The 13,052-nt window shown below is 38.4% G+C and overlaps 1 protein-coding gene across 1 annotated transcript in view; it reads right to left on the bottom strand.

Annotated features, from left to right (window-relative positions):
- The window catches only part of gna12a (guanine nucleotide binding protein (G protein) alpha 12a), a 35,515-nt gene that overhangs the window by 14,155 nt on the left and 8,308 nt on the right, over positions 1–13,052 (bottom strand). The window contains exon 2 of the mRNA XM_039685755.2: positions 9,739–9,954. Coding sequence (XP_039541689.2) covers positions 9,739–9,954 — 216 coding nt within the window. The remainder of the gene's footprint in view (positions 1–9,738; positions 9,955–13,052) is intronic.

The raw sequence follows: 13,052 nt of genomic DNA, 5'->3' as shown, positions 1-13,052 counted from the left end.
TTTGTCACTGGTAGTTCCTTTTGTGCTGGGTTAGACTACTCTGAAATAGGAGTTGGTTTAGTTCCCCCAAACCCCATGCGTTCCTATAACTAAAATCGTTCCCAGTTCCTGCGGTTCAAAAAGCGGGTACTTCCGCCAATAGTTATAGAAACTATGAAAACATTCTCAGTGAGAAAACCCCTAAAGCGAAGCCATTTCATCTTAGATGCAGAGGAGATTTTGGGCCTGAAAGTAAAAGTCTGATGAGAATGAGAATGAGAATTTTTACATTGTCACAACGCAAAAAATGGGATTAATTTCCTTTGTGCAAAATATAATTAATTACTTTTTCCTTTGGTTAGAGGGTGAAAGTAACCACACGTTTCGATTGTAAGATTCCTACTGCAAGTAAAACATTAATCTGCAAGAAAACACTATTCTGTTTGTCTCAGAAGAACAGAGCATTGTTGTAAATTTCCACCAAAAATCCAGTAAGTGTTTGTGAAAAGTGTTACATAACAGATATCCATATATAGTGAAATATAAAGAAGTCTATTTTCATCTCATTTCCGGATGCCCTAAATGGAGGGGAAGTATTATAATTGCTTTAAAGCTATTTGTATAGATTAGTTATGTGAAAATTCAGTGGATGAACACAACAAAAAACAGAGGTTTGAAAGTAGCCATTAAGCCATTTAGTAGCAAAGCTATTTATCTAATGTCTACATCTCCCTCATTATGTGCTTTTTCTTGCTCTCTGTAAATAAATTAAAAAAACCTGAGGAATTAATAAAATGTTTTCTGGAAATGATCTCAGCAAATCTCTCGGCCAAAACCCACAAAACATCTGGTCAGTGTGCCTTCATCAATCTTGCCACTAGCGATTAACTGCAGTAATTAACCGTAACCCTCTCTGAACCATGAATGTCTGCGTTTCCTCCATTTATTCATACATTTCAAACCGGACTCTGCTATGAATGTCCCAGTACAGTGTCTATGTCCCAGCTGTGTGAATAAGTCTGGCTGTGTTCCGGGGTGGAGAGTGTTACCCGTTGACCGGGAGTCAACTGAGCAACAATAAGGCATTATTTACCCTGGCCACAGCCAAAGGAGTGGTGGGACTCAGCGAGAAAACTTCTCCCACAGCTCAGCACTTATATTATTGCTTATTGCACACACTCTTAGGTGGATTTGCTTTAATTACAGAGTGTGTAAAAACCAGGAAACTATTGACTAAGCATACTCGGCTCCAGCGGCCACAAACGCTCAGCAGTAATCGCAGCCACATCCGCTGGAGGCAGAAGCCAGATTGATTCAACAAGAAGAGAGGATTGACGAAAGCGCAAAGTCTGGAGAGGTCCCGATACAAATTAAGATGTCACAAGCCAAAATTGGAAGATATCCACAATGAGATCTATATGAAACATGCAACTGTACTGATTCAAAAGGATTTAAAGGAATAGCAAATTCCTTTGGTCGTTCCAAACTATTTTAAAACTGGCCAACCAGTAAGACTTGTGCTTTTGGTCACGTCAAGAGCTGCAGCTGCTACATAAAACTACAATTTAATGCCACTAACAAACATTATTTTCAGCGACACATATATGTTGTTCAATCCAAAAAAGATGTTATTTTTTGGAAAAATTGTCCCAAAGCAGGTTTACAGAGTATACTGCCTCCATAGGAAGCAATGAAAATGTTTTTTTTTTATTTTTTATTTTTTTTTTACAAAATTAAATTATATATGTAATTGTCAGTAATATTAAAATGGGCACAGGTGTTTAAATTTATTGTGTAAAACATTTTAATTTCTGTAATAAATTAAATTTGAAAATACAAAAAAATGCATTTTGTAAAAATATATATATTTAATTCAATAATACAACATCATAATTTAATCAGAAGTTTAAAGTGTTGAAACAGTGAATTTCAGTTGATTTTTTTTTTATACTTCTTTTGCCTTGTGTAAATAATGGTAAAAAAAATCGATTAAACATGAGAGTTCCCTTTCAAAAGTTTAATAGTACAAAATAAAAAAATAAAAATCATATTTAGATTAAACATGAGAGTTCCGTTTCAAAAGTTTAATAGTGCAAAATATTTAGTAGTGTAAAATATTTAGTAGTGTGTAAATTAGTGCCCCTTTACATCACAATTAGGCTAATTTGTAACTTACGCACAATTGGCGCAACTTGGTTTAGAGGAGCACACAAAGAGAAGTTTAGCATAGTGTTAAAGCTGCACTTTTTGACCCTATTTCAACTCATTCCCAGTTGCATATTTTCAAATAAGCACTTTAAGATACTCGTCTGTAAAAATATACCTTAAGTTATCCACAGAAAAAAAGGAAATGGGTTTCAAAATGGGTTTGGAACGGCACATGGGTGAGCTAATTTATTTGTCATTATGAGAAAACCAATCCTTTAAATAATTAAATAAACATATATAAGTACTGCTAGCTTTTGACAGAAATAGCCATGCATTGGCTTCTAGTTATACTTTTTTTCCCACTGTGTTTGTGTTTGCTGATGTCTAGGCTGAGTGTGTTATTGGGGAGGTGGACCGGTCTCTGGAGATTAACTCTACAGCTGCTCAGGAATGTGAGCTGTTCTGCTTATCTCCAACTCTTCTGAGGACGGCTTATGTTCTGCTATAAGCCATCGCTCCTAGCTCGCTCAGTAAACAAATACACCCTTCCTCTGTATGGATTCACTTTATATATTTTGGATTGGCCATCAAACAATTCAAATGGCCCCCACATTTACAGAGTGAAAACAGAAAAATAGTACGAGGCAGGCCCAGACCTGGCGAGACCGCCAGAAGGCATTGTAAACTACTAAAGATCATCCTTAAAATTGTTGTGCAGGATAACAATGTGCACAGCACGGTCGCTCGGTCTGCTGCCAGGAATCTCATTAAAACATCTCGTACAGAAAAAGTTAGCTAACAAGAAGCTTACCAGCACCCATCTTATTTCCAGCCTTGAGGAATTTAAGACACATCCCAGCAACATCAATCTCCCTGAGGAATGTTGAATGCCGCCCAGCTCTTGGGCAGCGGCAGGGATATCTTTCTTGGGGCTCGACCTGAAATGTTCTTTTGCGGGGCGGATGTGTGCAACCTAAAAAATGTCTTCATTTCTGCTCTTTGTGTACATGAGATAACAAGCTCACTAATGGAATGGTATAACGATGTTGTGTGTGGTTATATGTGCGGAAGCTCGCAGGACAAGACCCCCCTGTTCTTTGAGAAGGTGTCTCTGTGTTAATGACTCAGCCCTCCCACTCTTGCACAAACAGACATCATTTACTCCTCCTGCAGATTCTTTCGCTGAGCGAGCTTCCCTTCGTGGTTGAGGTGGCTTTTCAAGGATGAAATATGGCTGGGCTTTGACTTAAGAAACTGACATTTAAGAAACATAGATCTTGTCCTCTGACAAAGCTCTCACATATGCGCTAAAAAATGCATTCGAATCCATTCATCAGATCCCGACCATCACGGGGCAAAAAAAAAAAAGACCAATTAAATGTCTACTTCATGTCCATAGGATGAACAACATCAGAATATAAGATGATAATACCATGTCAAGAACATATCTAGGTTATATTTCTATTGAAGCTTGTAAAAGGTAAAAAAAAGATTGTGAAATAAAGATTACAAAAAAGTAATGTGACAGTGTATAAATTAACAATTATGAGAAATCATAGAGAGATTTGTATATTATGTATATTTACCCACAATATAAACTTATATTGCAAGTTAAATATATAAACAATATTAAGTCACAATTATGAGATTTACAATCATAGTGTGGTATATTAAGTCACTTTGTAAGCCTAAAGTTTAAATAGGGAGGCAAAGATGCAATTATTACCTTTTTATGTTTTTACAAAAACTGGCTTCTGTGCATTTCATTTTCAAGACTTTTATTTTTTACTAATTCATTGTGCAGTATACTGTAATGAAAATAATGTCACAATGCAAATAAGTCTTAAAGGGATAGTTCACCCAAACATAAAATTCACCCCATGATTTACTCACCCTCGAGGTGTATATGACATTCATACAATTAGAGTTATAGCCTATTAAAAATGTACTGGCTAATAAAATGGCAGTGAATGAGAGCCCAAAAAAGTGCAACCATCCATGATAAAATCTCCCACAGCTCTGGGGATTTAATCAAGGCCTTCTGAAGTGATGCATTTGTGTAAGAAAATATCCATGTTTAAAACTAAGTTGATAATACTTTCATCAACTAAGATAACTAGCTTCCAACAAATGGCCATTCACTGCCATTATAAATATTTGATTAGCCAGGTCATTTTTTTTATATAACTCATATTGTATTCGTCTGAAAGAAGAATGTCATATACACCTAGGATGGCTTCAGGGTGAGTAGGCCTAAATCATGGGCTTATTTTCATTTTTGGGTGAACTATCCTTTTAATGCCTTTATTTTCTTTATGCAAAACATAATGTCATTTTTTTTATGTTTATATTGAGCAGAAATATGATCCAAAACGATCTCTGGGAGAATCACCCAGTTGTGGATGCACAGCCACTGCCAATACTAGTAACATTGTGATTACTCAAGTTTTGGTCTTCAGTTTCAAACCAAATACCTTAATTTGAAATGAATTAAGCTTTCCTATAAATCATAAAAATATTCGAGAAGTTTTATAAGGATTATTCAATAGTGTCTCACTTTACTTGATATACAAGCGACCCACCCTTTTTTGTGCGTCCATGTGAAGATTATGGTGAGTTTGCCAGGAAGGAATTTATGATGGCCCTGACTCAACAGCTGTGAAGCTGCATTGCTCACACAGATCTGCAGGTCTGGGCCGTGAGATCTAGTGTGGTTTCTTGGAGGGGCAGCGGCATCAGCCTTCAACAAAGCAGCAATAGAGACTTCCTGTCCATGAACTCTCCGCAGCCTTCAAGCAAAGCAACGTTTGTGTTCAATCACAGTATGACCAGAGCCGCCTTCCCGCTAATGGCGAGTCTTGGGATTTTGGCAACCTTACTGACAATGGATACAGTCCATTTTCTTTGTTTTTTGTATGGTAATGTGCAAGACTCACACACATAAAAGCCAGTTTTCCTTTAAAATGTTCCTCATATAAATGCTAGTGGAAGGAAATTACATATCAGCACAAATCCCTTCACTCAACCATTAAATTCAAATCACACAAATTTGTCAAGATCCATTCAGCCAAGTCAATACAATCCCTCACGTCCAATGGTCATACAGAATTCTGACGTTAATTTAGGGTTGCATACTGACAAAAAGTCTTATGCTTGTTTCTCATAGTCAATGCCAATACTTTTTCCCAAAAGAGATCCTCTAATAGGCTACAACCGAGGGATGAAGGACCGCCCTCGAACCACCACAATCCCCAAGAGCCAAAGGAACAGAGTAGAGACTGGTGAGATCCGGGCCAAGTTTCTCACAAAGAGATGCATGAACTCCAACAGTATGTCAAACCCGATGATCATGTTCTCCAGGATGATTTGAGATGATACAAAGAACATCTGATCGAAACATCTGATCAAAGTCCTAAATTTACTAGATTTGAAGATGGTTTGTGGGATCTAGAGAGAGTTTCTGGTCTCAATAGCATGTCCTCTACTCAATGTTTCATATTGGTAGAAAAGAGACTTTCTGCAAAGGGAAAAAAAGTGCAGCATTCCCACAGGCGCACTTTTGTTTGGGGCAGAAACGACAGGGTTAATGGTTGGTCTCTGGTCAAAAGGGAACGGGAGTTGCTCAGTCGGACAGGCTGAGCCCTGTAATGTCCTCCCACTCACAGGATTCTGAATTAACTGACAAACAAACAGGCCTTCACAGTACATAGAGAACAAAAGAGACTGAGGGAGGCAGGGGCACCAAACCTTTGGCCCAGTCGTCCAGTTCAATGTAACCCTTAAAGGGTCAAAAGACTCATGTCACGGACCGAGTTGGAAAAACAGCTGGGTCAAAATCCACAGACGTCACATATGTTTCATTAAGGCAAAAATATGCAAATAATGGCTTTAAAATGACAGAAGCGCACTTAAAAAGCTCACCCAGCTAGATTCTTAGTTCTTCTCACTAAATTATCACTTTGATGGGGTTTCAAATTCTCTGTCAAGGTCTATTTTATCTTTCATTAAAGTACTGTGGCTCAGCTTTTCTTTTTATTCTGTTCTCACAATGGGAAATAGACAACAGGCATCACTTGAGATCTGTTCACTTTATTCAATTAAATAAATGAAACAAAAACAGCATTCTTCTTCATCTACTGCCATAAAACTGTAATATAATATATAATTTTCTTCTAATCCATATTAGCTTACTATAGAATAAATTGTCGTTCTGGGCGTCAACAGTTCAAAATTATGTCATGTTTTTAATATTAATATTTAAATTAGTGCTGTCAAACGATAAAAATATTTAATCGCGATTAATCGCATTAATGTCATAGTTAACTCGCGATTAATCGCAACTAATCGCACATTTTTATCTATTCTCAGTGTCTCTTGATTTCTTTTTGTCCCTTTATTTTTTCTCATTTTAACGCTCTTATCAACATGGAAGGCTTGCTTTGTGCAAATGTTTTTTTATTGAAAACAACATTGGCATATACTGTGTTCAAATTCACAATAAAAAATTCTCACTTGAAGCAAATAATCTCTCACACAATGTAACACTGTCTATCAATAAAAGGGTGAAATAAATACAGACGAGGTCCTGATATTGACGAGGGGGAGGAGAATTCACATCAACAGTCTGTGTTTGTGCTTGGCCATCATCAAGCAGTATTTCAGACTGGACGTGCTGCGATGATAATAGCTCAGTTCACAACGACAAAACACACAGATCACTTTGGTCTTGTCAATGGAACCATTTGGCAACTTTTTAAAAGTAAACTTTCCATTCAGAATCGTATTAGCATCCATTTCGGCGTCTCGCACTTGTCATCCACTCAAAACGTCACATTAACCTACTATTTGGCCGGTTCACAAGCCCAAACGAATGTGTGCGGCGTGCCTGTTGTTTTGTTTACGGTCTAGCTAGATCCGCTAACGCTTTGGTCGGCAAAGCAACAAAACGTCCTCGCGCGGCGCAAGCCATTGAAATGAATGGGTTTCATAGCACAGTTTTGTTGCATAAGCATGTGAAAGAAAACTACAAAGTTTGCTAGGCCAAAAAGGTCGTTAATCGGGCGGTAAAAAAATTTACGCCGTTAAAATGGGTTTGCGTTAACGCCGTTAAAAACGTGTTTAACTGACAGCCCTAATTTAAACAATTGCAGCATTTTGTATAAATATTATTGACTACTATCATGAAACGTATTACAGACTATATCAGCATTATGGATGTCAACATTGAACTTTGTCAATAAAAAAATCCATTCGACCACTAATTATACCAAAGCATTACTCTAAAACGTTTTCACATTTTTCAATTTTGACTTTGTCTTTGACTTTAATTGGGAAGTATATCAAATTTTAATACACAATAAATTGTCCGACTTGAGTAATATACAAAATATCTTAAACTTTTTTAACTTTTATCTGAAGAACATTACAAGTAAACACGTCCTTAATCAGGACCATCTGTGTTTCATCACAGAAGCAAAGGCTGATGTGTAAACCCACTTGTAAAGGAGAAAGAAAAAGCTCTGCCAACAGATGAGTTCATCACATCAGAGTCAAAGACATAAATCTGATTTAGCAGATTATAGCTGTCTGTTCTCAGCCTTTGAAATGAGTATGATCGTAGCAAAAGATCAGAAGTCACTTCATCAAAATAATCAATGAGATGTTTCAGACACTTTATGCTCCTAATATCAGAGAAAAGGTCGATTTGATGAAAAACGTGAGCAGTGAGAAGTCAAACAATCTCATGCATGAAGGGAAATTAGTGCCATTTCCACATAGGTTTCTTCACTGTCTATCCTGTCCTCCATCCTGCACCACTGACCTAGATCTTCAGGACTCTCAACAAAGTTTAAAAATTCATAAAGATCCAGAGGTGCTGTGACAGAGACATGTATGTGAATCGCATCGCTCCAGTGCGCAGTCAGAGCGATTAAAGTTTGAGAGACTCCTGTGCACAGCTTCTGAACTCATTAAAGTCCTGTGGCAACGTACACGCTGAGATGAGATGCACATAAATAAGTCAAGCTTCCTCTGCTTTTCTGCACTCAGCAGGTTTAATTAAGGTATCCCAGTGTCTAGCTTTAATAGCTAGGCCAACGATTTACATCTAAATGACAATGAAATATTAGTGTATTTCCCGTAACCTCTAATCAAATGGTAGAGCTTGTGGTTTTGATTCCCAGGGAACACACATACAAAAAAAACGTATTAAATAGTCAGGAAGTATATTATTTGACATAACATATTTATTTATTTTTATATGAATATACACCACTGTTCGGAAGTTTGGGTTTGGTAAGATTTTTTAATGTTTTGAAAAGAAATCTCTTATGATTTATTCGATTGATTATATTAAGTTAATTTTAACAGTAATATGAAATATTATTGCAATGGAAAATAACAGTTTTTTTTTTTATTTTAATAGATTTTAGAGCCAGACCGATTTATCGGCAGGCCGATATTATCGGCCGATATTAGGCATTTTCCATACTATCGGTATCGGTAGTTATAATGGCCGATAAATGAATATTTAAAAAAAAAATAAAAACGGACGAAACACGCTTCAACCATTTCATGAGTGTTGCAGTTGTATAGTTTGTTTTCTACACCGTTCCTGTTGGCAACACTCGTGTATAACGCGCCACACATCCTGCAACCCGCTGATCCAGCCATGGTTTGATGTAGCTTGATGGAAAGAATTTAAAAAGTGCAGGTAAAGGGATAAGCAAGCTGACATTGTAATTATAAGGGGGCTTATAAGGCAATGTAGGGACTAATTATTATTTTATTTATCAGAACTTTAATATATTTTGATGTTCCTCTGTTCTATTGTGACAAATGCATAAAATGCATTATCATATTAGTTTAGTTAAAACTCTTAAATAACTTGAAATAACTAATGTTAGGGAAATCTGTTAATGTTTTGTTGCGCTTTTCTGAAATATATTTTTTTAAATATAAATATCGGCCGATATATCGGAATAACGGTTTTTAAAGCCAACATATATTTGTATCGGTATCTGCCTTCAAAATCCTTTATCGGTCGGGCTCTAATAGATTTAAATAGGAATTCATTCTTACAGCGGAAAAGATTTAGTCAGCATCATTACTCCATCCATTCGATATCCTGATCCATTAGAAATCATTCTAAAATGCTGGTTTGCTGCTCAGGAAATATTTATTTTTATTATCAATGTTGAAAACATTTGTGCCGCTTATTATTTTTGTGCAAACCGTGATACATTTTTTCAGGATACTTTGATGTTTACATTTTTTTTTAAAGTTAAAAGTAAAAAAAAAGCATTTATTTGAAATAGAAATCTATTAATTCATAAATGGGTGCACTGTCACAATTTAGCTATATAATATCACTATATTTTGAAGGTTATAGTCAGACTGAAGCTCCACTATAGCAGGCTATCCATGAGCAATCACCACTGTGCCCTTGAGCAATGCACTTAACCCAGGTGAATACATGTAAATAATACATCAGTTTTTTTTTATGAGAACACTCGCCGGCAACTACGCAAAGAACCGTGCGGTGCTTCCTGTGAAGTGTATGAGTATCCAGATGGCACAGGTTGTCAGGAAACGTATTATAATGACACTCACCAGCTGAAACTCACTCCGTCGCCCGTAGGCTTCCTGGATGCCACTGTCATTCCAGAGCGCCTGCAGGGCCGGGACGTATAGCTGAAAGGTACAGGGTTCGACGGGCATGCCTGCTTTGTTCTCAAAGGACATCACAAACATGCCATGCTTCTCGTTCTCTGAGTTCTGCCAGGAAACGCCAAGTTTGTCTCGGGCATCCACCAGTACCCGCATCCCCTTTGAAAAAAAAACAAGACAAAGAGAAGAAGAGAAATATGAATGCCATGTTTTTGTGTCAAGGGTGCATAACAACAGCAGGGTGTGTCCTCTGGAGCTGGAAGCAGGAAGCTGGATGTAGCAATTCTTCTGGAGATAAAATAAAGATATGAGAAATGTCTTAACGCTACCTAAAGCACACTTTAAACACGATAAAATCCTGCCACTGTAAATCTCCCAAACAAGTTTCAAACTAGTTGCCAACTCATTTTTAAGTAAAAAGGCTTTGGAAAAATACAGTCATGAGCCCATACCACTGCATTTCAGTATTCAGCAATGAGAATAAAATGATTATCAGCCATGTGAACTACACCAATATGAGTTTAGTCAATGATATAAGAGGCATTTTACATATTGGCCTGAACAGACAAATCGCATGTGAAAATCATACAGATTTTTTGTGCCGAACATTTATGTTGGGGTGGACAGGTTTTTATTTCTAAACAAAAGTGTCAGAGAGAGAGAAGAACATTTAGTAAAACTACTACTACTAGTTTTGCCTTGCATTATATTTTGTACCTCTTCGTAAAAATTAAACAAAAGAAAAACTAAAAGAAGTATAAATTACATAAAATAATATGGTCCCTTTAAATAAGCACCACTGTTAGTTAAAGCAGTGACAAATCTGAAGGGTGTTTGACCTGCATTTGGACGAACATTACTACTGTTCAGTCATGACATGTATTTCCAAAACACAAGATTTGTGCCTATGCCTGAAACACTCCACTCTGAAGCCAAAAACAAAAACATCTCCAGAAAGCCCCGTTAAGGACAGCAAATGCACTGAAACTAAACTTCCGTGATGAGCCTCCTCACTTCCAAGCATAACACTGAATACACAAAACCCTGAACTGAGACTCTTTGGCAGTAACCAGGAGGGTTGGGCTCTGTGGACGAGCAGAAATATCATGAGACGCTTTGTAAATGTAACATAAGGCCATTGACTTTTCACAATAATAACTGCAGCACTATCAACCGAGGCAAAATCCTGCTTTGCAGCACATTTCACCCTCCTTTTGTTTCACTGGAATAACATCCTGATGTTCAGGGTCCCAGAAGGGGGTCCTAGGCCTCTCTTTCTGCTCTACAGGGCCACGTATGAATCATCGACACAAGCACTCAAAAGTGCCCTGGGCAAATGTATGCTACAGTAATTAGCGCGTCCAGCCAGATTTTGCCTCCAAAGAAGATTCCTCAGGCACAGGTGCTTTATGGGATTTGACCCCGTAACCCGGACAAGTCCGTTTATTGCCATTCCAGCACGACAGGTCATTGGGTTGGGTGTAAACACAACAGAGACTCTTAGTCTGTCCGCATGTGTACAAGTGACATGCATATATCAACACAAGACGCAAGCATTGCAAAACCAATGAAACAGCAGGAGAGCGACAGGAAATGAATGTGGTACAGTCCTGTTAGTCTGGCTGACTCCATCAAATCCGTCAGATTCCCCCACCTCCCAAATCCCAAGATTCCCCAAGCCATCAAACAGTTGACAAATGTAAACAGTTGTTCATGCTCAAGGCCTCCCTACTAGTTAGGCTTAATAATCTTAATAGTGTTTTTTGGTTCAGGGTACTTTCCTAGTGGCCAAACTCACTTCCACTTCTGCCTTTATTTGCCTCCAAGAGGCTGCCCCCAAAACCCTTCCAACCATCTCTGACCTCTCACCCACTTCTGGGCAATACTATCTGGGAAGCGTAGACGTATCTTCCTGTCCTCCTTGGCTTGATCCGTTGACACAGTCAGGGCAAGAGGAGAGAGAGAGAGAGCGGTGAGGCGGCTTTATCACAGCGGAGAGGTCAGCTGCAGGCCTTCCAATCTCTTCCTGAGCTGTGGCAAAGTCCCAAAAATATCTCTGAAAACCACCAAAACCTCATCTCGCCGTGAGCATGTCTCCTAGCGTTTCTTGAATGCCTCCTGAAAACAAGCCCTCAGTGTTTGTTTTGAATGGCATCTTCCGAAGCGACTTGTTTTTGAAATCTTCAGCGAAAAGCCACAGACTTTTCCATGTCTAAAACAGACAAAATTCATTACATTATCCTTGTTGTTTGTTGAAAAAGCAGGGGATTTCCTGAATGTTCAGTCAACAAAGAGTAAAAATGAAACTCAGGGATATTGGTTTCTGTCGAGAGACGCAGCTGACAGCGAATCCTAACCGTCGGCCCTCATCTGACATGCATTAGACGGGCCCTGCGTGTCAGGCGTAGTAATTACTCCAGTGGTGGTAATGGCAGCGCTGCGATTTTGCAGCGTAAGCAGATGTGGGGAGCAATCCAGGCAGCCGCTCATGGGTTCCCCACCGGTGAGCAACCACAGTTAAATCAGCAACAACTCTTAAGCCATAAACAAGCCACCAGTGAAGGAGCCTCCCAAGACTTCGGTCACAGAGGAACTCTCAGATTTATCACACAGGAAGATGGGCTTGATATATGCTTGCTCCCTGTGTCACCCTTCAGCTACTTCCTGTATCCTCCCCCACACACATCTTGCAAACAGGACGCATGAACTCAGACCTTTCAGTGTGGCACAACTTATTGGTAATTTGCCCCTCCGTACGCGCTCTCCTAGGGATGATGGAGCAAAAACACATTCTGTTGGCCGTTACTGAATACCGCAACTATTTTCTCGAGGATGTAGTAAACAGAGGAAATGCTTCAATGCCAGACTTGGTGTCCCATTGCACAAGAGACTGCAGCAATAGGGAAATTGACTCTTGGAGGATCAAATGATAAGTGAGGGGTACTAGGGGCCAAACTGAGGTGAGATTTTTTTATCCTGTCCCGACACGTCATGTCAGTCTCAGGTCAGACTTTAAATCACTCTCACAAAGAGTTAACAGAAATGAATAGATAGCTAGCTAGCTACTGATCTAGGAAGTAATAAATTCCCAAACATAGATTACACAACCTATTCAAAGTGGGTTAATGACAACAAGGCAGGAAAGGAAAGACTGACTGTGGTGTATCAAATCATTTATCTGGACATTAAAGACTGTACTCACACAACACATTTAGCTTTTGTAATGCATATTTGTAAATCAAAGTGGGAAATAGCTA

This window comes from Pimephales promelas, chromosome 3 (genome assembly GCF_988280905.1).
Source record: "Pimephales promelas chromosome 3, fPimPro1.hap1.1, whole genome shotgun sequence".
Lineage (NCBI taxonomy): Eukaryota > Metazoa > Chordata > Actinopteri > Cypriniformes > Leuciscidae > Pimephales > Pimephales promelas.
Note: the sequence above shows the minus strand (reverse complement) of the source record. Positions and strands in the feature narration are given on the sequence as shown.